Source organism: Agelaius phoeniceus, chromosome 24 (genome assembly GCF_051311805.1).
Source record: "Agelaius phoeniceus isolate bAgePho1 chromosome 24, bAgePho1.hap1, whole genome shotgun sequence".
Lineage (NCBI taxonomy): Eukaryota > Metazoa > Chordata > Aves > Passeriformes > Icteridae > Agelaius > Agelaius phoeniceus.
Window position 1 is genome coordinate 2,474,495 of NC_135288.1, and position 26,476 is coordinate 2,500,970.

Sequence of the window (26,476 nt, forward strand, 5' to 3'; positions counted from 1 at the left end):
TGCTGGGGGCTGGCCCCATGGCTGTTTCTTTCTCTTCTAGACTGGACTAGATCTCCTGGATCCAGGGGTAAGCAAGGACAAAGCATGAAGACTCTGTGTCTGGATGGGCAGTTCCCAGTTGAAGCCACAAACGCGTCCAACCGCAGGGTAAACACTGTTGAGGAGCTCGAGGTGCACGTCCTCCCCTCTTTTCATCCAAATCTTCCTTCTGCCTGCCCAGAGCCGTCCCACAGGCTCCAAAGTGACGGCAGGAGGAGCAGCAGCCCCTGTGGCAGAAGATGGCGTGGGGCCAAGGCTGAGTTACCAAGGTCTATTTATTTGAGGAGGGGGGAAAGGAAGCAAATGTATGTACATATACATTCAGTCATGTATGTTTCCTCCAGAAAAAGGCCCCGTGAACTTATATTACATGAGAAGGTCTCCGGGTTATTATTATTGTTATTAATATTATTTAAAAGCTGGGGTTGTGCCCCAAAGTGCTCATAGTGGAGCGCAAGTGGCGATGGGTCCTTGCTGGCCTCAGATGCAGTGAGCTGAGGAGATGGGGACGTGTTTGGTGGCAGCCACATGACAAAGTCCCTCAGGACACCTGAAGAACATGGGACTCCATCTCTTCTCCCCCAGTGCACAGGCTCAGCATTAAAACCACAAACCGGCTGCTGAGATTTCCTAAAATCATGTTTAAGCCAAATATTTGGCCTTGTTCCTTCTTCCTCAGCCTCAAATCTCCATGACAGGCTGAGTGGTTCAGCGGAGTCCGGAGGCCCCGGGCGAGCCCTCCAGGAGGAGGAGGAGGCGGGGCAGTGCCGACTCCTCCTCCCAACACAGCGGTGATTGTATGAGCAACAAAACATGCACGGTAGCGACTGAGCGTTCCCACCTCGCCCTGACCCTGTTCGAAAATGAACAAGTCCTCAGTCCTGCTCCCCACCAGAACGGGATGCTCGTCCCAGCCCACCCCGCTCCCACCCTCTCCCTCACTACTACTGGGACATTATTCTGTGAAAGGCAAATTATTTGCCCCGTGGCAGCTGGACAAGGAGGAAGGTGCAGGTGGTGAAGCATCTGGCTGCTCCCCAGACCACGCCGGATGTCCCTGGCTCAGTGGAGAGCGCGGGGTCCATGCTGCAGGCACAGCCCTGGTGGGGACCAAGCGATGGCAGGAGGGTTTGGGGTGCCAGCTGCCCAGATACAGGCCCTGGTCCCCAAAACTGGGCCCTGTGAGCTGTCCCCCCCTGGGCAGGGTTAACACCAGGGGTCCCGCTCGGCCCGGCCCCGGCAGAGGCTGTCACTGCGCTGCCAGGCGCTGTCGATGAGGCTCTGGGCATCCTCACATTTCTTCTTCACAGCAGCATCCAGAATGGCCTTGTGCTGGAGATCGACCTGAAACACGGGTGTGGGGTGGCAGGAGGGGAACAGACAACAGTCACTTCTCCCTCTTGCTGTAAAACCACCTCAAACCCACATGGGCAGGCTGTCCATGTCATGGACATGGTGACAGCGGGGCTGACCCACATTCCTCCCACTGCCCTTGCCAGCACTGGGTGCTCATGGCTTGTCTTGCCAGCCTCTAAATCCCACATCCTGTGATTATATGGAGCCATAGGAGCTCCCTGGCTCTCCTGCCCTTTGTGGGAAATCTGGGTTCACCCTCCAGGGACAAATTCATCCCTCTGCTCTCCCTCAGTAATGAGAGTGTGAGGCAGCCCCACATGCTCACCTGGTAGATGTTCCTCCACGCGACGTTCAGTGCTGACAGGAACCTCTCCAGTTCTGTAGTGCAACTAAAATAAAGGACCCAGGGGGCCAGGAACTCCTTGCTGTCCTGAGCAAACTCCTGAACAGCGAGAGAGAGGCCTGGGGTCAGCATTGGGTGCTCGCCCAGCCCCGGGCCAGCGGGTCCCAGAGCCCTGCCCTCACCAGGATGCAGTACTCCTTGCCAGCCTCCGTGGACACAGCGGTGACATCGGTCAGCTCCGCGGTGCCCAGCGAGCGGAAGAAGCTGGTCTGGCAGTCCTCGTGGCACGTGAAAGCCTTCTCATCTGTCAGCACCAGGCAGCAGGGAACACACGGCGTCGGGGCAACGCCCTGGGGGATCACCTGCGTGGGGTGGGGAAGGGGGTAAAACCCGGCACGATGGAGCTCCATCTCCATGGGGTGCCCTGTGGGGAAACCCTCCTGGCTCAGGATAAAGCTGCCTGCTCCATCCTGACAGACATTCCTGCTCCCTTTCCCTGGGCAAAGCACCCACGCCCAGGGCCTGTCCCCAGCTCACCCCTTTGGAGACAGCCTGGCAGAAGTACTGCATCCAGTCTGCCATGTCCTCCTCGTTGTCGGCGCTCAGCTCCAGGGAGGGCCGGTCCGTCAGGATCACCTGGAAGGAGTGGGGCCGGTCGGTGGTGTTGGAACGCCGGCATCCCCCGCACTGCTCGCCGCTGGGAGAGAGGGGGAGGATGGACATGAGCGGGATGGATGGGCCAGCACGAGCCTGAGAACAGCCTCTGACTGCCCTCCCTGGGCAGCACCTCACCCCTGTCCCAACAAACACTCGTTCCCCATCCGTGACATTCCCTGGGATTGCTCCAAGGACCATCTCCAGGCTCTTCACATTGCAGGAGAGCTGGAGCTGAGCACAGTGGGTCTCCCAGCAGGGCTCTTGGAGGGATGCATCACCCTTCAGAGGCCAAGGCCCCTTCCAAGGAAGGAAATGAGGTGGCATGCACCGGAGCCAAAACACATGGGCACCTGCCCCCAGGCAGGAGCAGCCAGGATTCCTGAGGGATTCCTGCTGCATGGACCAGGCCATGATCCAGCCTGGAACCCCTCCTGGACATCCCAAGTAGCTCCTGCTCCCCAGATCCCCATGGAGTTGGGGTTCTGTGTCCTACCAGCCACTCACCCCATGTTGATGGAGAGCAGAGGGGTGACGTCCGTGCGATCGGGGTACTGGTACAAGATCCCATTGCTGTTGTTTGGGAAGATGAGAGAGGAGGGAACTGGAGTCAGCACAGCTCTGGTATCCCCTACCTTTGGTCCCACAGCCAACCCTGCCCCTGCCCTCCACCCCTGCAGCCCTGTGGGGTCACATTCCTGCTGCTGGGCACCCACGAACTGTGGCTTGAGCCACCAAACCGGTGGCTCGGCTCCTTTAGGTGGCAAGATGAGTCCTCTCTACCTCCCAGGCAGCTCTTGGGCAGCAAACTGCTCCCAGCACCTTCTCCCAAGAGCCCTGTCTGACCCCAGCCCTGCCCCACAGCCCCAGTGCCCACCTGAGCACCACAAAGCAGGGCTTCCACTGCTCCTTGCCCAGGTAGGAGGTGCCTGCCTTGTAGTGCAGGATGCCATCCTTGGTGACAGCGTGTTCTGCAGAGGAGCAGCTGCTGCTGGAGGGCCCCAGTGCCTCATCCATGGGGTCCTCCCAGTGGACGAGGCCGTAGAAACGCACAACCACGCTGCAGGCCTGGAAGAACCAGGAGAAGTCAAGGGAGTCTCCTGTGAGCCTTCATCACCTGCAGGGCTGGTGGTGATATCCAAACTCACCTCACACTTGGACTCCTGTGCCACAAACTTGGCAAGTGCCAGTTTCTCCATGGTGGCATCCGTGAGGATACTGGGATAAGGGGGCTCCCGGCACCCTTTGATCATGGCTGACTTCAAGGAGACCAGGAAGAACCTGAGATGGAGGCAAAGATCTCTGACAAGGCTGGGGCAAACAGCCCCTCATCTCCCTCAGACACCTGGTGCCCAAGGGTTCCCCTTAACCTGGGAGTCTCTGGTCTTCCAGACCAAAGAGTTGCAAAATCAACCTACAGACCAAAGGTGATGGGAGGCTGCAAAGTCTGAACTCCAGAAAGGAGACAGGTGACACCCAGAGGTGGTCACTCATCCCAGCACAGATCCCAGTATGGCTTGATGGTCACCTCCCTGAGCTGCCAGCACACAGAGACCTGGGACATGCCTTGGAGCTCATCCCTACTCACGCCAAGTGACACGGGGTCTGCATTGCCCAGAGTCCCAAAGCTCAGACTGAGGGATGGAGTAACTCTTGATCCAGGGAAGATATTTTGGTTTTATCCACACCTGAAGCATTTCCAGCTGTCAGCTGGGTTCAGCCAGTGGCACCAAACCAGCCCCCAACCCCCTCACGGGTGGCAGGACTGTCATGAAGGGCTGTCTCTGGAGTCTCCCACTGTCCCCAAGTCCAAGAATTCCAGAGTTCTGTGCCCAGTTCCCCACTCACTCGGTGAGAGCCATGTCGGCAGTGTCCAGCAGGAACTGCTTCCTCCGGTTGGTGCACACCAGGGTCACTGTCTGCTGATCCAGCCCAACCTGTGCCACACAGCAATGGTTAGGGAAGGCAGCCATGGGAGGAGGGGCAACACAGCAGGGCTGACTGGGCTTCTGACCCAGGGACAGTGTCAGTGGTCACTCTGCTGCCCATGCAAAGACATGGGCACCCACAGAGGTGGCACTGGAAGGGGCATCACTGCCAACTCTCCCAGTCTCAAAGGTTCACTGCCCATGGACACAAACACACCCTCACCCCCGGACAGGTGAGAGCTGCCCCCTGGCCTGGCTCACCGAGATGTAATCCAGCTCGTTGTAGGACACAGCCTCCTCCACCATATACGGCTTCTCCGCTGCCCCTGGCACAGACACAGAGAGCCACGTGAAGGGGGGCACAGCACCCCCTCTCCAGCAGCAGCACCTGCAAACTGAGCCATGGCTCAGGCAGCACGGAGCCACAGGACACAAGTCCCAGGGCTCCTGGGGGACAAGTCAATCTGAGCTCCCTGCTGTGAGCACGGGACTCAAGGGAAGTGGCAGTGTCCTAATCCATGGACAGGCTGTGGATGGAGCCGCCCTCCCTGCCCCTGAGCCCAGAGGCTGTGGGGATGTGATACCTTTCCGGATCAGGTACACGTAGCAATCTGTCAGCAGGACGTAGATCAGCTGCAGGTTCCCTTCCATGTGTCCCGTGCTCATTCGGATCATCTGCATGGAAAGAAAGGAGCTCTCAGCCCTGGGCTGATGCAGGCACAGAGCTGATCTTCAATTGATGGAGACCCCTTACCCTGAACAACTGCTCCTCATTCTCCCGAAAGACGTGGATCATCAGCAGGAGGAGATGGTTGTTATCCACCCTGCGGAGAGAGATAGCAGAGGATGGACATAGATGTGAGGCTGGGTGAGTCCAGGAAGGGCAATCCCCTTCCTTGTTGAACATATCCATCATTTGGGCACTTGTTAGCTCCCCAGGATCTTATCTTCCTGACCCTTTGTGCCTCCTCTTCATCCTGGAGAAGGATGGGCTTTGCCCCCCAAACCGAGGACGAAGGGAAAGGTGTCAACTTGAGCTCAAGATTGTTTTGAAGATGCTCTCCCTGCTGAGCACACCCATCCTCACCTGAACTCAGAGGGATGGGTCAGCTCCGAGGGGCTGCCCTGCCCTTCCTCCACCCCAGAGTCCTCAGCGCTGCTCGGGGAAGGGCTGGGCTGCTCCTTCTTGGGCTCACAGAGAGCCTGTGGGTCGATGGTTTCTGTCTGGCTAGTTTGAGGTTCAACACTCGCCCTTTCAGACTCCTCTACTGCTCCAACTGCTTCTCCCTCTCTGCTTTCTTCTTCTTCAGGAGCCTCAGGGCTACCAGAAACATGTGGCGGTTGGCCAGGCCCTGGAGGGTCATGGTGGCCACCACCTGGTGCAGCAGCGTTTGGACTCTCGACGGTAAATCGGTAGAAGTCCATGGGGGCTGAAATCCCCTCACTAAAGTCGCCAGAGGACGATCCATCGGGGGTCTCCCCTGGCGTGCCGGTCCGAAAGGGCTGCCCGGGGGGCTCCAGGGCGGCGTTCCAGCCCCCGGGGTCCAGCTGCCCGTTGAGCCTGTCCATGACCTTGCTCAGGGGCTGCCCCACGCTCTCCATGGACGTGTCCTTCATCTCGGGGATGCGCAGGGCCAGCGGGCCAAGGGCAGCGCACTCCCCGTCCCTTGGTGCCTCCTCCCTGTCCGTGTCCCTCGGCGGCTCCTCCCTGTCCCCCTCCCCGTCCCTCGGTGGCTCCTCCCTGTCGCTGAGCCCGTTGACGCCGCTGTCCCCGCTGGCCTCGGGCGCTGTGGGCCCCGGGCTGTTCACCGCCTCCTCAGGCTTCACCTTCTTCTTCTTGCCCGTCTTCTTCTTCTTGGCCAACCTGTGGGAGAGAAGAACGTCACCCACTGTGCCTGCTTAGACTCTGCAATACGCACGGGGCTCCAACAACATTCCTTTGCAATTTTCCCTATTGCAGAGAAATCCTTCTAATCAGGAACATTGCTCAGTGTGCAGCCATGTAGAGCCCCCATCTCTGTGCCAGTTTTTCATGGACGCTTTCTCCTACCTATCTCAAAAAGAGGTGTCACTGCTGACACAGCACCTTGGGCTTTCTTTCAGCTGTAAAGGGATCACAAATGGTCGTGGTGCTGAATTGACATGGGGAAAATCTCTGGTTGAGATCAAGAAGCTGGGAAGGGAGGAGGTTTCTGGAGGTGGCAATGCCGTGTCCCCACCTGCCAGGAGAGGGAGATGCAGGTTGGAGCACACCAGGATGTGCTGTGGAAGTGTTCTGGCACCCACAGCACCCAAACTGCTGCCAGGTCATCCCTGTTTGGGAGCCCAGTGCTCCCCTTCCCTGTGTCTCTCATGTGGGATGATGAGTAAAACCCAGCTCCTCTGCCCCAGCACAGCCCTGCTGGGCGGGTTTGGGGAGGCCCCATCACAGGGTGTGAGCAGACAGAGCCTTGAGCTCTTTGTCTGGATTGAGGGCTCTGAGGGATCCCTTGGGGATCTCCCCTGCAGGAGTCAAACACCCAAACCCCAGCCAGGAACTCTGCAGAGGCATCTCCCGTGACAGGTTTGGCCACAGCTCACTGACAAACAGGAGGAGGAACAGGATGGGAGACAAGATCCAAGCCCCAGAGCAGCTGCAAAGCTGCCACCAGCTGGAGAGAGCTCCAAATAAACGCTCATGGGTTACTCTGAGCCCTCTGACTCCCAGTGGCAGGGGAAGGGGGTGATGTGTGTCACTATAGAACATAAGCTCCCACTGCTGTTCTCAAGGTGAAGAAAAAAAGGGAAGTTTATTTTCTGACTCAAACATTTATAGTTTTTTAAGAGTGCCAGTGGATTGGAGGGTGACAGTGCCACCTCTCCAATGACACTGGACAGACTAACAGTCTATCAGCTTTCTCCTCTTCCATAAAGAAATGCAAAACAATGAGTTATTTACAGAAAGTGTGTGAGAAAGTTCGCTACAAGAATGTCAACATCAGAAGGCTTAGAAAATCTTAAAAAACCAGAGTGACAGATGTGGAATCAGCCCAAGGAACCCCGCCCAGCCCCACAGAATAAAGGCTGCAGCACAGAGACCATCTTTGCTGGGACAGAAGAGGTGCCACACCCCCAACACCTGCCCCTCTCTGAGGCCAGCAGCTGTGTCCCTACCTGATGACCTCCAGCTCCGTGCAGCTCTCGGACTGGTCCGTTCCCTCGGGGGTGGCCTCTGCCCTGTGCACGGGCGTGGTGTCAGCAGAGGAGGGCGCCTCGGCCCTGTCCTGGTTGAAGGGGTTGTGGCGCTGCTGCGTGGGGCTCCTCACCGCGGCCCTGCCGCCGTTGGGCTCCGAGCGCGGGCAGCTGAGCGTGTCCGTCAGGTCCCCGTCTGCAGGACAGGGAGGGAGAGAGGATCAGCCCCGGCTCAGGCTCCTGGGCACAGCCAGACGGAGCCAAGCCAGGCGCCGGGGGCTCGGGGCACTGTGTGGGCACCGCGCCCCTGGCAGTGCCAGCAGCTCCCAGAGAGGATGGACAGGGAGGGCAGCGTGAGACCCTGCACCCCCTCTGCAGTTCAGAGAACGCCTGCACACAGCAGCTCGGTCACCCAGGAGCAGCAGCTGGATGGAGAGAGCAGAGGTGGTGTCTGAGGGAGCTGCTGAGGGGTCCTGGGGCCATTGCTCCTGAGCAAGGTGACAGCGACCATGAGGCTGCTGCTTCTCCCCTAATGTGGCCGTGTGTCACAGACATGTTTTATGAGAAATCCTTTCCTTAGGGTTTTTTCTCCTGAGAAGCTGAGAGGCCTCAGGAACAAAATGTAACCAATGGTTATCTGCTGCTGTGGAATGCAACAGGTGCAGCTGGGATTGGTCTCATGTGGTTGTTTCTAATTAATGGCCAATCACAGTCCAGCTGTCCAGACTGTCTTGGTCAGTCACAAGCCTTTGTTATTCTTTTTCTATTCTTAGCCAGCCTTCTGATGAAATCCTTTCTTCTATTCTTTTAGTATAGTTTTAATATAATATATATATCATAAAATAATAAATCAAGCCTTCTGAAACATGGAGTCAGCTCCTCGTCTCTTCCCTGGTCCTGGGACCCCTGCGAACACCATCACAGCTGTGGGAAGGTGCCTGCTCAGTTGGAAGGGCAGCCACAGAGCGAGCCCATGGAGCAGCAATCCTGACAGAGCTGACTGCTCTCCTCTGCTCACATGAGACACACACGGGGGCTGGAGTGTGCTGGAGAGGGGACACAGCATTCAGCAGGCAGCACAGACAGGGCAGAGCACAAACAGCTGGGCCCGTGTTAGTCTTCAGAGGGAAAAAGAGCAGAGGAGAAGGGCTGCAGGAGTCATGCTTGGACTATTATTATCTGTTACCCATCCAAAATCATGGTTAAAGGAAAGTTATCCATGCCCTTCTCTTCTCCAGCACCACTCCTGGTCCAGTGGAAGGTGTCCCTGCCCATGACAAGGGACTGGAAAGAGATGATCTTTAAGGTCCCTTCCAACCCAAACCATTCCATGATTCTGATTCCTTTGCACTGCCAGCTAAAAAGACCCCTTGGGAAGAGAACCACAGCCCTGGCAGACTGATTTTGGGTGTAGGATTTCAGGAGGAAAATGAAACCTCCTGTAAAACTTTAATCCAGGCAGTTTGTGCTGGATGATTCCAAAACTCCACTTTGTTCTCACTGAAAAAGCTGCTCTGGAGCAGGGAGTCAGTGTGAGCTGTACCAGGGAAATCAATTGGGTTTTATATCCTCAAATCCAGAAGGATCCACCTTTTCCCCAGCATCCCTGGGCTTCAGCCTGCACCCAACACCCCCACTGGAGCTGCTGGCTGCACCTTGGGTTTGAAAATCTAGTTTGCACCCTGCAGGGACAGGTTAAACCACCTCTGTGACATCCCTGTGAAAGGAAGAAGGTAAGAGGGAGCATGTTAGAGCCCGAGAGCAATCCACATGGAATTCAGGCAGATTTGCCCAAATAGTCCCCAAATATTCAGGTGGTCCCATCAGGCTCCGTCCAGCTTTGAGCTGCAAAGGATGGAGTGTGGTGTTTCCTCTGGGGGTGAAGCAGAGAGGATGCTGCTCCAGTGCAGGATGTGCACAGGGGCTGCATGTGGAAAAAGAATAAATTCCTTTAAGCTGGGCAAGTGCTCTTGGCCATAAAGGCCAGAGGTAGCTGGTAAGTGGGTTTAAAAACTGGTGAAATTAATAAAAATAACAAATGTAGTGATCCCAAACTGACCCACATGCTGGATATTTTGGCTTCATGGGAGAAGTTTTGACACAGGACAGGATGATCCAGGGAAAACAAAACCTCACAAATTAATCCCTGCAAAATACCCAAAATTAAAGGCAGCAGAATTAGTTCAGCTGTTTTCCAGGGTTTTCAGGAATCCAATGATGGTGGATCAATTTTTCAGTCAGCACGCTGTGTGCTTTACCCCAAAGAGGAAATCCATGGCATGAGGGCAGCTGGCACATCCCACATTTTGGGCCTGTACAGAATTCCATCAGGACAGGGCAGTTGGTTGTTAAAGAAACAAACATGGGAACATGCAGCAAGCTCAGGGGGCAGCAATGCAGACAGAAAACAAAAATGCTGTAAGAGATGAGCGTGTCCCACCTTCCCAGTCTCTGCTGGGCATGGTCTGCATTGCTGGAAAGACATCTCCAAAATCATAATCTACAAGAATGAGGGATAAAACTCAAGATTAGAAATACAGGTAGTGGGGAGGGAAGTGGGGAGATGGGAGAGTGTGAAGGGGATTTGGGGAAGGAGATGGGAATGGGGAGAAACCAAACAATTTCTCACTGGTATCTGAAACACACGAGAAAACAGGGAATGTGGATGTGAATGGAAACCAGCTGCACTAGTGGCTGTTCCTTCTGGAACACCCATGTTATGGGAGCTACAAAGGGGCCAGGGAAGGGTAAAGGCCCCATTATTCAAGCTGCTGGGAAGCTAAAGCAGATAAACAGTGTCACCTAGGGCTTGATCCTCTCTGGCAAGCAATTTAATCTCTCTGTGCCTCAGGTTCCCCACTTCACACTTACCTCCCATAGATACTGTGATGTTTGACTCATGAATCTTTGCAAAGCCAGGGATCTGATTAAAGGGGAAAACTTGTCCTCTGATCCTACAATCCCCAGTTCCACCTACACTCTCAGGGTAGAGACATGCTCCTGTTGAAATGATGAGCAGGGTCATAGTTACAGGGAAAAGTTAAATTCCTCCACACCAGAGGAGCAGCAGCAATTCCTGCCCTCCTGGGTCCTGGTCCAGCCTTCCTACATCAGCACCAAATCCCTCTGTGCATGGGGAGACTGAGACACAGAGCACAGCCACTGCCTGGACACATGGAATAGGCTGAGATGATGCCAAACCCAAAATCCATCTCCAAAATCTCCTGGATCTCTACTCCAAAGCCCTCTGCTCTCTTTAAGCAGCCATCCACCAGAAGGCTGGGGACACCCAGTGGTAGGGACAGGCAGGAGATGTCTGGCACAAGCCATGCTCTGCTGAGGGAGGAGCAGGAATGCAAACTCAGGGGTGCAACAACTGCTTATGCCAAACCTCTGGGCACAGAGAACCTTCCTCTGTGATTTTTATTTCTAGGCTCCTCGTGCTGTCTCCAACTTCCCTGGGATGCTGGAGATTTGGGAGGAGCAAGTCCCTGAAACCAAACCCTCCCTGAGTGCACATGTGGTGAGCCCAAACCAGTGCTGTGCTTCCAAGTCCTTTGTTAAAACAACTCCAATGCCCATCCCAGGCTGTTCCTTTTCAGCATCTTTAATACCTGCAGGTTCTGCCTTGCTCATAAAAGGCACCTGGTGACCCTTGTCTTGAGAAAACTCACCTGTGTGTCGGCTCAGGCCCAAATTCTCTGCATCCATCTAACAGTTCATTCCATTCCAACCCTATTCCACAATCCCTTTTGCTCAAACTGGGATAAAAATCAGGACAGGACCAATGCATTTGGGATTAGGAACAGCATCAGCAGAGCTGCTGCTTGATGTGAACGTGGTGGGTGCAGGACAGGAGCTCCCTGCTCTGGCTGCAGCAGACTCATGGTGCAGACACAAGGTGTGTGTCTGCCCAGTTTATCAGAACAACACCCAGCCTCTCTGAAGGGATAAGGGGGTGGTAGGACAATTTATCAGGCTGCTCAAGATGTATCAAGAGGAAAACCCAACACCTCTGAGACCACTGGCTGCCTTTCTCCCTGAAGACACAGAGAAGACTCTGGAAACTACTCCCCTCCAGGGCCAGCACATGTGGCTCTGTGGACTGCCAAACAAACAGTTAAAAACCTCCCCTGCAGCCCTGTGTCCCTGCTGGCCTGGAAGCCACATTCAGATACAGGCATGGCCTTTACTCTGTGGGGAGAGTCCTCCAGTTCCTGCTAAAACCCTCTCTGTGAGGAGAATCCTCCAGTTCCTGCTAAAACCCTTTCTGTGGGGAGAGTCCTCCAGTTCCTGCTAAAGTGGCCTGGGGTGCCTGCAGGGAATGTCCTTTTCTCCCAGTCCAAGGCACAGAATCAGCACAGAATGGTTTGGGTTGGAAGGGACATTAAAGTTGACCTAATTCCACCCCCTGCCATGGGCAGGGACTCCTTTCACTGTCCCAGGCTGCTCCAAGCCCTGTCCAACCTGGCCTTGGACACTTCCAGGAATCCAGGAGCAGCCACAGCTGCTCTGGGCACCTGTGCCAGGGCCTGCCCACCCTCACAGGGAAGAATTTCTTCCTAATACCTAATCTAAATTTCCCATCTTTTTGTTTAAAACTCTTAGGGGTTAAACCCATTCCCCCTTATCCTCTCTCCCAAGGATGTAAGACAGGAGAGACTCCCAGCCTGGCTGCTGGCTCTTCTGCTTTGCTCTCTTCCAGTCTAAAATCTGCTGCCTTATCTGAAAGGGATGTGGGAGAACACAGCCCTGCCCACAGTGTGCCCAAACCCCACTGACCCTCGCTGGATGGAGCAATGGCACTGTCGTCCCATTCCAGGTTGGTGGAGGTGACAGAGTTGAAGGAGTTGAGGGAGAGGCTGTCGGAGCCGTGCACGGAGCTGGGCAGGCGCTCCTCGAAGTCCAGCAGGTGCTGGGGTTTGTAGTAATCCGGCATGTAGGGGGCCAGATCCAGGTATGGAGCATCCTGCAGGGCAGGGAGGGCTCAGAGTCAGGCTGCAGTCACTGTTTCTGGCACAGCTGGGGGGAAATGCCACCCCACCAAAACGGTGGGACTGCCCCTAAAGGTCCCTTCTCAGTGTCCATCTCAGAGGAAACCCAGTGGTTTCACCAAGGGTTACCCAGTGGATTTGTGTTTTCTGGAGGGACACCAGGGTTTTGTACCACACTTGCAGAGCTCAGCTCCTTTATCCCCACCAATCTGCCCTGCAGCTGCCTTGTTCCTCCTCCAAGCAGTGAAGAACTGAGCAACAGGAATAAATCCCATTGCTGGATCCCCAAAGAAGCCTTTCCCAAAATCATCAGCGTCACATTTTCAGCTGAAAGTCTACCCTGGACCAAGCAGAGGGATCTGTCCCACCCTGGCCTTCCCCTGCTCCACATTCCCACTCTCCCAGAGCCAGGAGAACAGATCAAACACTCACCAGGTCCAAGTCAAAGCGGATGAACTCCAGTCCAGACACCAGTGTTAAGAACAAGGTCAGATGGTCGTGACTGCAGACCAGGGCGTTCCTGCCACAGGGAGGAACAAAAGAGCTTTACAGATCAGGGAAAGAGGAGGAGCAGCTACAAGGGCCCTTCTGTTTCTTTGGGGGCGTCTCTGAGCTGCCATAGATCAGCTCTGGAGCTGGCAGCCCACTCCTTGCCTCTGTGGGCAGCCACTGTGTGCTGTCCCCAAACTGAGCTACAGCCACATTTCCAGGTGTCCAGCAAAGCTGGGTGCCTGGACAGGAGCTCAACAGCTCCTTGGAAATCATGGGAAAATATAAAGGGGACTGCAGAGTAAAAGCAAGAACTAGGAAAAATACTTGCAGGGCCTCACAGATATAAGAGGATGTTCACATCTAGGACCCTTAAATTAACTACATAAATCCCACAAGGAAAAAGGTCAAACCCTGATCAACTGCTTGTCCCCCACTGGCAAATTCAGGCTGGCTTCTGACCAGGAGGGATGTCAAATGTTACCCAAAGAAGGAGCTGGGATACTCACTTGACATAGTACTTGTGCAGCAGGCTGAGGTTCTCCTGGAACAGCCTCAAGTAGCTCTCCAAGGAATTTTCATTGAGGGCAAGGTATAGCCAGGCCCGGCCTGGAAACAGAGCAGCAGATTTATCTGGAAACACCTGAGAAGTGACACAAGCCTAGAAATATCATGAATTAGTTAAAACCCCTCAGATTATTCATTCATATCATTTGAGGGGAACAACTATGAGGGAAATCAGGGGGTGTGTGGGGAGGAAATGCCAGTGAGAGATTCATGATTTGGAGTAAAATTGGTGAGAGACAGGTGAAGAAGTAGCCACACAACTGTGTCTCTCCAGCCAGATGGGAGCTCTGCCAGAAATATTGGGAGACGGGAGAGACAGAGGGAGAATTGCCATGAATCAGCCCAGGTGAGATTGGACACAAATTCTGGTGCAGAGAGAGGTGACAGTAGAGCCTGTGCTCAGCTCTGCTCTCACCAGCACAGGCCCACGACAAGGCAGGTGTTTGGATAAGCAGGCACACAGGATCTGGGCAAGCTCTTGCATCAAAAGTGGCCTCGATGGTCCCAGACATCTGCTATGGACAACTCAGAGCAGGGAAAATGCAGAATCACACACATGACTGCTACAGCAAGATGTGGGGTGAGAGGGGATGCTCCCATCTGCCAGGAACCCTTCCCAAGGGCATGGCCCTGCAGGACTCCCATCCTTCCCAAGTGCTACCCTCTGCCAGGAACTCTTCCTGAGGTCATGGCCCCACAGAACTCCCATCTGTCTGGAACCCTTCCTGAGGGCACAGCCTCTTGGGTTCCAGGGCAGCAGAAGCCAGGCTACACCTCAGCACCCAGCCCTGAGGCACAGTGACATTATTTCCAGAGACCTCACACAGTCATGGCAGCACTCCCACCTCCCTGGCACAGGCTGCCCAGGGAAGCAGTGGAATCCCCATCCCTGGAAATGTTCAAACTACGTGTGGATGTGGCACTTGGGGTCATGGCTTGGTGGTGGACATGGCAGTGCTGGGCTAATGGTAGGACTCAATCTCAGAGGTCCTTTCCAGTTTTAATGATTCTACAATTCCTTTGCCTGGGACCTGGATCCCAATGCCTCCCTCGATCCACCAGCAGCCCCAACTCCTCAGCACAACCTGGGCCTCCCCAGGTGTCCCCAAAGTGAGAGCTGGAGTCACTGGATGAACACTCACTGCGTCCCAGGTTGGTGGCCACGTGCTGCAGCACTTCAATCTGTTTGATGGCTTCCCGGCGCGTGAAGTGAACCACCAGCACCCAGTACCCCGAGGAGAGATCTTGCAGTCTGCAGGAAGAAAAATCCCAGAGGAAAATTAAGCAAAAGCTCCACCCCAATGCCTGCCTAGATGCTTTCCCCATGCTGAGGTGTCACTGTCATATTTTCAGGAAAAATCCCCTTGCCCAGGATTCTTCTCCTGGGACGCTGAGAAGCCTCAGAGAAAAAAGAAAACAATATTATCTCATTTGCTTCTCCTGTGTTTTGCTGCTTTGGAATGTGGTTTGGAGATTGTTTACCCAACAGGTGGTTGTTTGATGGGTTTCATGTGAATTGTTTTAACTTAATGACCAATCACAGTCAGGCTGTGTCGGGACTCTGGAGAGTCATGAGTTTTTCATTATTATCTTGTTAAGCCTTCTGTAAGTATCCTTTCTCTATTATTTAGTATTGTTAATATAATATAACATAATATAACATAATATAATATAATATAATATAATATAATATAATATAATATAATATAATATAATATAATATAATATAATATAATATAATATAATATAATATAATATAATATAATATAATATAATATAATATAATATAATATAATATAATATAATATAATATAATATAATGCATAATTAATATAATATAATATAATGTAATGTAATGTAATATATAATAAATATAGTGTCATATCATATCATATCATAATAAATTAGCCTTCTAAGAACATGGAGTCAGATTCATCTTTCCTCCCCACAATGGGGGACCCCAAAAATACCCCAGCAGGCTTTTTCCATGGGGAAAGCAGCCCCCCAGAGTGGGCTCCAGGCTCACCCGTAGAGCAGAGCGTGGTCCAGGTGCTCACAGAGCCGCTGCAGGACCTTGTCGTGGTTTCTGATGGCCGGTGTCTCATCTTCACAGGCAGCAAAGTAGCTCTGCAGCTGCAAAAAGAAGAGATGGGATGCCTGCAATGCCCTTCTCCAGCCCACGAGGAGCAGGTGGAGGTGCCAAAACGCTCATATCCAGCACTGAACAGTTTCTTGTGATCTCTCAGCTTGCTAAACCCTGTTGCAGGTTTTCCTTAGAGGGTGTAGCTGATGTTCTGAGGGGACCCTAAAGGCAGTAACTACAGGGAGAACCTTGCCCAGGGTCCCCACATCTCAGCAGTGCTGTGGTGGCTGCACAACCAAGTTCCCCCATGGTGAGCAGCCTCTTCCCTCCCAGCCAACACTACAGCAGGGTCTGGTGCTCCCTCTGCAGCCACCACAAAGTGGTTCAGAGCAGAAATAAACCCCAGCTCTGCTCTGTTTCTGGGTCTGACATGGATGAGGCCTCTCCTTGGTTTTGCTAGAAATCCCCTTGCACCCAAATCCTCTATCCCTTCCCAGCTGACCCACAGGCCTCCTCCTGCCCCCAGAGCTTAGGGATCTATTTAGGTCCTGTCTCACACACCCTTGGCATCCAGGCAGGGAGATTACTCTCCCAGGATGTAATCTCAGCTGGACAGGCCATGGCTGTTTGCTGGCAACGTGCAAGAACAGCTCAGCTGAGCCACAACAATATTAGAGACAATATCTATGTTATTTTAGTGACCTGACATGTCTTTGCCAAACCTCACTAGATGACAGATGTGTAAAACCCAAAAACTTGACATTACTATGCTTGTCAAATCTGACCTGTCCCCCAAAACAGGTTTTTCCTCCAGAATTATTACTAGAGAAGCTCCTTTTGGAAAAATCCTCCAGTCTTGATGTGCAGTTACCCAAGGGTCAGAGAACACCTCAGGGCCCCTGGGAACACTCTTAGGAGTATGAACATATTGAGCTCCAACACCCTCCTGGCTCAAAGACCTTGAACCCCTCTGTGACGAGGTCTCTTGTGTTGAGATGACCCCAAGGTGTTTGAAAGTCTTTTTTCCCAGCTCTGAGACTAAACAAGAAGCCAAGATGTGTCAGTTCTGCTTTTCAAGGTTGTTGATTTTTTCTTATCTATGATATTCTCTTTCAAGATCTGTCCAGCAGGTCAGTTTGTGGCACACTGACTGCCCTCAGGGTGGTGTTATCTTTTATACTCAGAACTACATGTACTTTATTTACAGTAATTTTCCAATACCTATCACCTGTGTTAGACAGTCTGTCTCTACTCTAAACCAATCCAAAGTGTCACCATCACACAGAAGATGGAGGACAAGGAGAAGAAGAAAGACAGAACACACCCAGATTCCTCCATCTTGCCCCTTGAACCCCCATTCTAAAAACCCCAAAATTCTACTTTTCCACCCTGTGATAAATTCACTACCATTCTATTCAAACTCTTGTGTCTTGTCCATCTTCACACAAAGTTGGGAATTGTTTCCTGGGTTAGAACCAAAGGCACAGGTGTTTTTGACTCTGTGCCAAGGTCTCTGAGCCCCCTGCCAGGGTCTCGAGTCCTCCAGGGCAGCCAGAGCAATGTGCTGGGTTCCAACACCTCTGGAGCTCTTAGGTAAGATGGCAGAGCCAGGCGTGCTCCTGCACAGAGCTGGTCCCAGCCCTTAGGTGAGAGAAAACTGCTGAGCCTGGGGAATGGCAGCCAGAGCTGCCCTGACCTGGCACAGCCCTGCTCTGCCTGTCCCTGTCCCTGTCCCAGCAGGTGAGTCCCCTGGGGAAGCAGATGCACAACCAGGATTGCAGAGGCACCTGTGGGTGTGCTGGAGATCCTCAGGGGCTTTCACAACACCCAAGTGAGACCTGGAGCATTTCAGCTCAACAGCTCCTATCCATTTTTGGGAGGAAGCTTTTCCAGAAGATTCCCACTGTTCGTAGGCAGCCCAGACTGAAGCAGAGAGGAAAATGCCCTAAAATACCACTCTTGAAGGAAAAATTCAGGAGGTACTTGCAGCCAGTGTTTGAAGCTGCAGCAAGGACATCAGAGGAGGAAACAAACCTGTAATTCAGAGCCATATCCCTCAGGTGATGGATAAATGGAGTCATGGGGATGATGGCCAAGAGCTGGAGCTCACTAAAACATCCCATTTTTGGGAAAATTGAGGCAGAGGCAAAGATCTCACAGACATGAGCCAGCACTTGAAGGCAGAAACTCCCAACTTGTCCCAGCCAGGCTGTGGGTTCTGCAGGGAGCTGGGGCACCCTTGGAAGAAGCTCTGGGTGTTTCTGCAGGCTCTGTGCTGGATTGGGGAAATGCAGCTGTGGGGGACAGCTGGGGGAAACAAGAATAAATCAGGCATTTCATTAGCTCACCACTGAAAAAAATGAGACACAGCTTGGGGAGGTCAGTTTGGAGGGAACTTGGAGCCTGTCTGTGCCTCTGACTGGAGGAATTCCTCGTGACAGAGACACTCCAAGCCTGGGCAGCAAAAGAGATGAGGAAATAGAAGCATTTCCTCTTTTTTCTTTCCTCCTTTCTCCCAAAATAACCCAGAACTTTGTCACACTCCTTCCTGCAGCCAGTGCACAGCTCCCATACAGCACTGCACCCAGGGATGGTGCCACTCCCAGCATCCCTCCAAAATAAACATGGCCAAAGGCTTCCAGCAGCCAGCCAAGGGCAGGCACAGCTCACTGGAGCACAATTCCCACCAGAGACCAGCCAGGTGAATCCCTGCCCAGCCACCCTGACCAGGGAGGAAACAAGACACAGCAAGCCTCAGGATCTCCTGGGTGGAGCCATCCCTCCAGCCAGGGTGGGGAAGGACTTGCAAAAGCTGATGGGGAGGTGTTTCTGGCTTGGGAAGAAGGGTGAAGACACACGGAGAAAAGTTAGGATGAAACAGCTTTCCCAACAGGGGAACAAAGCCCAGCTGTGCTGTTTTTCAAAGATTCAATGCCTAGCTGAAAATCTGTAGGAATTACAACCATGAACATCATGAGGGATGATCCCAGCACCCAGGTGGTGATGGCAGCAGTGATGTGGCACTGCCCCAAAAGTGGCATTTTATAGTGTTTATATGGAGTCTGCTGTAAGTTGTTATAAAACACACATGGATAATTGACCCAGCCTCTCCTCCTGCAGTCAGACCTGTCTGGGAGGTGGTGACAAACTCCATGAGGCACCCACAAAGCAGCTCCTGACACAGCTGGGCAGTGAGCAGGGCTGGAACTGGGGAGATCGGGAAGGAGGCAAATAATTGGGTTAAAAACACCATCTCTGGATTTCTGGAGAGATGTTCTTCCCCTCATCTCCTCTGCACCCCAAATCTAGAAGGAAGGGCTGATGGCTGGCTCAGATGGAGGACTCATGCTCCTGAGGGGCCCAGCAATGCCTGGAGCCCTGACCCAGGGCTATTTATAGACATTCCTGTGGCCAAAAGAAGCCCTGCTGGCATGCAGAAGGCATCCCAGCCATCCAGCCACCGGGACCACTCTGCAGCCTGGCCAGGTCTGAGCACCAGCACTCCTGGGGCAGAACCTGCTCAGGGAGAGGGCAACAACAGCCCAGCCACAACAGCCCAGGCACAGCAGCCCAGGCACAGCAGCCCAGGCACAGCAGCCTGGCCACAACAGCCCGGCCACAACAGCCCGGCCACGGGCTGAGCACACCTGGGAGAGCTGCAGCAGGAGGGAGTTTGCCCAACAGGAACAGAGACCTGGCTGCCACTGGGAAACACTCCCACCTCGTCCCCACTGAGGAGGAGGAGGATTTAATTGCTGTTTATCAATCACAAGTTCGTTTTTCTAGCAGTGACACACCCCACCCCAAGGCTGGCACGCGTGAGAGAGGCTCTTCCTTGCACAGTTTTATAACCTATTACTGCAGTGGTTCTCAATGAGTGTGAAGATTTTCAGGCTGATCTGCAGAGCTCCTGTGTTGCAAGGGAAGCCAACAAATAATCAGGGAGGTGTTCTGGAAAGCCCATTCCCAAATCTAATAATTCTTGTGGTGGTTGTGAAATCCCTTCAGTAATTCTAAAACCTCACTGGAATATTGAAATAGTCTCCTGACCTGTTCAGGGCTGGCCTCAACCCAGCTGAGTCCACATCTCCCCTCTGTAAATCTGCCCTGCAGATGTTTCACAGCAGCTTTCCAACATCAATTCCATTTCACTTGTTCTGCTTGGTATTTCCCTGGCAGGACAAACACGGCGGAAGAACAACAAACACCCTTTGCATTCCTCAGCTCCTTAACTGGGATTGGAAAGGTGCTTCAAAACCTTCATTCCCACCCACAGCACATGGACTGAGGTGAGGGGTTTTCCCCACCTGAAAGAGCTGAGCACCCTCAGGAGCTCCAGGGAGTACAAGAAAGGACAACTGAACTTGTCCCAAGTGATGACAGCTCAGTGCCAAGGGAAGACACACGGGAAGGGCCAGGCCAGACACCTCAGAACTCACTTTCACACCTGCTCAGGGGGTACAGACATGCAACAGCAAATGGATAAAGAGGAGGCTGAACTCCTGTGCCTGGAAAACTCCTGGTTTTCCATACCATCCATAAAAGCAGGCTGAATGCCATGGCAGGGGTGCTAGTCTTTCTTATGCACTTGTACAACACAAAGCCCTAAAACTCCAGCTTCTAGCAGGACATTTTGGAGGTCTGACTCAACACTCTCTACAAACCAGCACTGGCCTCAGTGCCCAGCTTCCCACTTTGTGCACCTTGCCTGGATCTTGGGGGTTTTCCAGAAAAAGCACACCAGGCACATTCAGAGTATCAGCACCTGGAAGACACCACGAGTGCCACTGGATGAACCTGGAGATGTGGAGAGACAGGAGCCTGACTCAGGTGAAGCTGAAACCCACAGCAAAGTTGCTCCTTGCTGGAAACACTGAGCTTTGAAGCATTCCCCATCCAATGCCAGCAAGATTGTCACCTCCTGGGACACATACACTTCTCAGCTCACACCCCCCAAGGCTTTTCTGGGGCTTTCCTTCACTATTTCTAAGCAGCAAAGCTTGCAGCAGGCTGGACCCATGTGTGACTCAGACAAGGATAGGTTTTTTTCCAGTAGGAATTTTTAGGGAGCATCCTGTTCCTCTGTCACAGCAAGCAGAGCAGGGGCTGAGCACAGAACTGGCTGCAGCAGACCAGGGTCCCTGAGCTAACCAAAGGCAGGTGGGAAGGTCCCATACTCAGCACAACAGAAAAAATAGATTTTATGGGGAAAAAACCCCAAGTCCAGTGGCAAACACACCAGAAGCAAGCAAAGTGCTGCTCCCTCACATGCTGGGTCCCACGGTCCGAGTCCCTCCCCACCACCCACGCCCTCCAGCCCCTGCTCAATTCAGTTACACCTCTTGGACCAGCTCATCAGAAGTGGGGAAAGCAGAAATCACTCAACAGCCACCAAAATTGTGCAATCAGAAGCAGAGAGGCTTGGAGGCTTTCCTTTAGCTCCTTGGGAAAGCCAAATTCACCCTCCTAAACCAGCTGCTCCCCCAGCAAAAGGCTTTGTGCTAGAGAGAGGAGACCAAATGGGATTTTTTAACTCCCAAAATGTTATCACAGGCTTGTCCACCCTCAGCTCCAGAGCTGATTTTGGGTGTTATGGAGGACAAACATCAGTTTAGGTACCTGCAGAACCCAATCCCCTTAAAATTGTGGATGACAAACTCTGGATCACCACCAGCCCTGTGGTGGTGTGAGTGTGACTACCTGAGTGGCTCCTGGATTGGCAAGGCAGGGAAGTTTCCTGATCACTGGGATGAGACAAGAGGAATTTCTAAAGAGATAAACCTTGAAATTCTCCAGCAACCCAAGCAATACACAGCTGTGATGAGAGCAGAACCACAGCACCACAGGGACAAAGCCCATGGAGGCCCACCAAGACACACCTGTGCACTTGCTGAAAGCACCTGAGTGTCTTGTCTTCATGGACAACTCAGGAGCTCCATGAGATTGCTGCTACTTCACCCACAGGCTTTTGGCAGCTGGCAAAGCTGGTGCAGATGGCAAAGGAACATGCAGGGCTACCCTCTTCATGAGGTCCCTGCAGCAGCAACAGACATGGCCTGGGGAGATGTGAGTGAAGGAAAGACCCTGGCAGAGGTAAAACCCCTGTGCTCTTTGAGCCAGAGAGGTGCCTCTCAAAAGGGAGCAGAAGGCAAGAGACTGTTTGGCTGTTTTCACATCTCCAGAGCTGCTGCCTCTGTGCTGGGCTGAATGAACGCAGCCAGGCAGAGATGAGCACATTCCCTATGTGCTTTGGGTAGAGATGCTCCACTCCAGCACTCCCTGCTCCTCTCCAGGACATGGGGGCTCCAAGCCATGCCCAAAGCCACCCTCCCTCACTGTGCAGGAGCAGCAGAGGTGTCACAAGGAACAGCAGCTGAGGAGACTGCAAAGGCATTTCAAAGGTACAGGGCTAAAAATCCAACCTGGAGACAGGCAGCAAAGGCTCAGCACTAACTTGCTGTGAGGGCAGTGGAAACCTTCCCAAAGTCATGCAGAAATGGAGCAGAGCCAGAGATTTTGGCAAGAACTCCTGCAACGTCAGCAAAAACCACTGCTCCACCTGATTGACATGCACCAAGGATCAGCTGCCCAGAGTTCATGGCAATGTGTGTCCTTCAAAGGCAGCAGAACGGCCTGAAAAGCAGGGAGGAGTCCCAGAATCTGGGATTCTAACCTCTTTTCTGATTTTACATTCAGCTCCTAGAACTGTCAACAATAACACTGTTTAAAGACTGCATTTTCACCACCTAATCCCAGGTAGGAGAGACTAAACCCATCCTGAGCCTAGGGAATATACAGGGAAACCCAAAAGAACACAAACCACCAGCTTCATGGACCAGGGAACCTGTGACAGCTCCTGCTACGAGGAGATGCCTGGCCAAGGATGGATTTGAAGTTGTTGGCATTTCTGGTATGTTTAGAGCTCACCTGGGCAGCACCAGGAAGCTGCCCACATCCCACTGCCACCCTACACAGCAGCATCTCCTAGAAGGAAACAAGCTCTTGAGTGAACAAGAGCCTGCACACTGAGCCATAACATGCCCATCCCCAATAAAGCCCTAAATCTTCACAAAAAACAAGGGTTAGGCAGCAATCTGTGCAGTAATTTGAGCTGAGCACAGCCCTCTTAGCAGAAGGGGAACTGAGTGGGAAAAGGGAAATTAAACAGTCACAATAAACAGTCCATGTGTGCAGAAAGCATCACACTGTGAATTAATCTACAGCTCCCAGGGAGGACACAGAGGACAAGCTGTAGATGGGAAATCAAAACCATGCTCCCAATTCCCTTGGAACTGAAGCAGAGACCCAGCTCCCCAGTGCTGAGCAGAAATTTCCTGGCATGTCTCTGGTTAGAGAGGCCTATTTTGTCTAAGTTAGGTGTTTTGCCTCACTTTTTTCAGTGGAGGCTGACTTCACACCTCCAACCTCACACCTCTGAAATCCACAGCAGAGCTGATCTTCCCCCTCCGGTATCTGGGAACCACACAGAGAACCCCATAGGCTGGAATTGGCTGGAATTACCCTCTCCAAGCACATTTGCCACTTTTCCATCTGTGCTCCATCCCTCAAGCCTTTCCAGGAAAATAAGAGAAGCAGACCTGTTCACTGAGGTTTGAGGGATTTGCTTGGAATCAAAGCATTTTTTTGCTGTGGATTTGTACAGAATCCACACACTCATAATCCCAGTTCTATCATACAATTTTAGAAGCCTTCTCCACAACCTCAAGTCAAATGCAGTGTTTTCTCTTAGGGATCAGTGCCTGTCAGCACAGAAAATCTAAAATTATCTGTAGCCAGGGTTCCAACATGCACTGATCCCCCATCCCTAAAATCCAGCAGCACCTGGCAAAAACTGCAATCACAGCCAGCTACAGCCCCAGCCCTGAGTGTCAAACCCTTCCCAGGGCTGTGCTGCTGCTCCTCTCCTTCCCCACCCAAGGCTGCTGAGCACAGGATCCTCTTCCCTGGGCAGCTCCATGAAAATAAGGCAGTTTCCTCCCCTTTGGGTCTGCAGCTGAGAAAAGAAAACCCTCACCATGCCCATAGACACATCCAAATCCTCCACTGCACACCTGCACCGGTGCTGAAAGTAAGGAGAGAGCAGCCCACACTGTGAGGAAGCTTCTGAAAGCAGAGGCAGGATGCTTGGAAAACTCCTCCAAGCCCCATGACACAATTCCAGTGCCAAGGAATTACTCAAGACGAGGATGACGGAGAGTAGGATTTCCCAGCACAAAGCCACTTGCTCCCTTAACCTAGTACTTTACTCTTGCCACTCACAGGGAAAAAGAAGATCAGGGATTTCAGGTTGAAGTGGGAGAGGTAAGCACTGGGAAAATTGCAGCTCCATAGTGATTTCCCTGAGGAAGGAGAACTGCATCCTGGAGGTAAAAAAGCAGGGTGGAATTTCACCATGGCCTGAGTTTGGTTTCACTGGGATGGTAGAAATTAATCCATCAGCCTGAAGCAGGCTCCTACATTTCCCTGAGTTTTGCTCTGAGCAAGGATGAACAGGCAGGATTAGAAAATCCCAAAATTTTCACTTCTGGACCAAGACAGGAGTGGGCAGGGACTGGGCAGGCCAAGGTGTGCTGGCAGAGCTGGAGCTAGAGTCCTCTTCAATCACAACAGTAATAAAAATAAACATGTTGATTTTTAAGCATTTCCAAATGTGATCTTCCAAGGATTTTGTGAATGCAAACAAATTATGTCCAACCAATCCTGTGTGGGAAGTTGTATTCCTTATATACACAGGGAAACTGAGGCAGGAGCATTGCAGGGCATTGTGACAGAGCTCAGAGCAGGCTGAACATCCACCGGTTTCCAGATAGATATAAGATTATCCTTAATTCTCAGAGGATAAAAAGGCAAGAGACCAGAGGTCAGGGTCATCCATGGAAGAAAAAAGCTGGGAGAGGTTTGCACATCCATCCTACACCCCAGAGGCAGTGTCCAGCCATCCATTTCTTAATTGCACCAGGAATTTGCTTGTGCTGGTCTTCATAAGACAAGTTTTCATGGATGAATCTGTGTCAGGACACACCGCAGAGCACAGGAAAACTATTCCATAAGGCAGAGGAAACCCAACAACTGGAGAAACAACAGCACGTCCAGACAGCCTTTGCCCCAAAGCTTGGGACAAACACAAATGAAACTCCTGTTGCCTCCTCAAATGGAGCAGGGGTTCTTTTTCAAGGTTGGTTGGAGCTCATGTGTGGGCCAAACCAAAACTTCCAGCACGTCCTTACAACTCTCTCCTTTGGCCTTCCCCAAGATTTCAGCATCCCGGTCCCCTCTGTGCCGGCTCACGGATGTTTCCACCACCAGGATGGGCTTTAAGGAACCCCCCAAGGAGAAACAAGGGGCAAGGAGAAGGTGAGAGGACACACGTTCAGAGCACTGCTTTGAGGGCACAGAGCAGAGCACAGGAATGAACCACACATTACCTGTGTCCATGGGGAGAATGTCCCAGGTCCTGCCCCTCTATCCTGTGCCCTTCACAGGACATGCCTGGCTGGAGGGAGAACCTCTATAAAGATGGTTTTAGGCTGGATTCCAAATCCCTCCTGAATAGAGCCCCAGGAAAAGGGTCCCCCCCAATCCTGTCCTTTGAAATGGGGAATCCTGGGCAGGACAATCCCAGTATATCCCAGCCAGCTAAAACAGAGGATCCTGGGGTGGCCCTGGCAGTGTCCCTTTGGCAGGGTGACTCCACACCCCAGATGTGCCACCCCCACCACCAGAAGAGCTGTGTCCAACCTCATACCCTCAGCACAGGGGGTCTCCAAGGACACTCCCGAAAGCGTCCATCTCAGGCAAAGGGGATGCAGTGTGCCCTTGACCCCACGCTCCTGTCCCAGAGTCCATCAGTATCCCTGCGATGTTTCTTGGCTGTGGGGGTCTGTAGGATTGTCCCCCAGCCCCATGCCTCAGGCAGAAGGTCCACAGGGACCCGTCCTTCCAGCCTACATCCATGGCAGTGGTGTGTGGTACCCAGGAGTGCCCCCCAGCCCTGCCCCTCTGCAGACACAGCCCCCATGGGCAGCCCTGGGCAGAGGGGAGCCCCCAGGGCGGTCCCCAGGCCCACAGCCCCACCCTCAGCCACAGGACAGTGCGGGGTCCCAGAGCTGTCCCCAGCACCAGCTGAGGGGGGTCCCCATGGATGTCTCCAGGCCCAGAGTGACTGCGGAGCGGGGTCCCCAGGGCTGTTCCCAATTCCGCAGCCCCGGCATTGGGGTTCCCCCGGGCTGTCCCCAACCCCCGCAGCCCAGAGGTGTCCCCAGGCCCAGTCCTTTCAGCACCGCGGGTCGATGTCCGCAGTCCCCGCCGTGCTCCCGCTCCCACCTTCTTGACGGAGAGGGAGATGTTCTCCAGGATGCGGTCCTTCACCTCCGCCGGCTCCATGGCGCCTCCGCCCGCCGCCGCCGCCGCCCGCCGCGCCCGCCCGGCGCAGGCCGAGCGCCGTCCCGCCCGCCGGGCCCGCTCCGTCCTGCCGGCTCCGTCCTGCCGGCTGCCCCGGCCGGCCCCGGGCTGGCGGCTCCGCGGCGCTCAGCGCGCCATGGCCGGGCGCGGGGGCGAGCGGGCCCCGCGGGAGCACAGCGGAGCCGAGCCGCGCTGGGGCCGCGCTCCGCCGGGAACTGAGGTCACGGGAAAGGAGGGAGGGACGGAGGGAGGGAGCGAGCGGCGCTGCCCGCCCCGGGCCGGCAACGGGACCGCCCCGGGCCGGCAACGGCACCGCCCCGCCCGGGGAGGAGGACCCGGCCCGGCCCAGCCCGGGCGAGCCGAACGGAGCCGACCGGAGCCCAACCCGGCCGAATGGAGCCCAACCCGGCCGAACACAGCCGAGCCCAGC

The 26,476-nt window shown here is 53.5% G+C and overlaps 1 protein-coding gene across 2 annotated transcripts; it reads right to left on the minus strand.

The window, feature by feature from the left end:
* Positions 1-296: 296 nt before the first annotated feature.
* On the minus strand, positions 297-26,266 carry PLEKHM2 (pleckstrin homology and RUN domain containing M2). 2 transcript variants are annotated; one of them, XM_054647854.2, is made up of 20 exons: positions 25,969-26,266; positions 15,568-15,674; positions 14,684-14,793; positions 13,484-13,583; positions 12,918-13,005; positions 12,274-12,460; positions 9,932-9,991; positions 7,474-7,687; positions 5,408-6,184; positions 5,075-5,144; positions 4,905-4,995; positions 4,582-4,646; positions 4,241-4,329; positions 3,541-3,673; positions 3,270-3,460; positions 2,900-2,965; positions 2,276-2,435; positions 1,921-2,100; positions 1,721-1,837; positions 297-1,383 (listed from the first exon to the last, which is right to left on the minus strand). In XM_054647854.2, exons 1-20 carry the CDS (start codon positions 26,026-26,028, stop codon positions 1,246-1,248), a joined length of 3,003 nt encoding a protein of 1,000 aa, XP_054503829.2. In that variant the 5' UTR covers positions 26,029-26,266; the 3' UTR covers positions 297-1,245. The 2 variants fall into 2 exon arrangements, with proteins under 2 accessions (XP_054503829.2, XP_054503830.2); XM_054647855.2 differs by lacking the exon at positions 9,932-9,991 and having other exon boundaries at positions 25,969-26,265.
* Between the last annotated feature and the right edge of the window lie 210 nt (positions 26,267-26,476).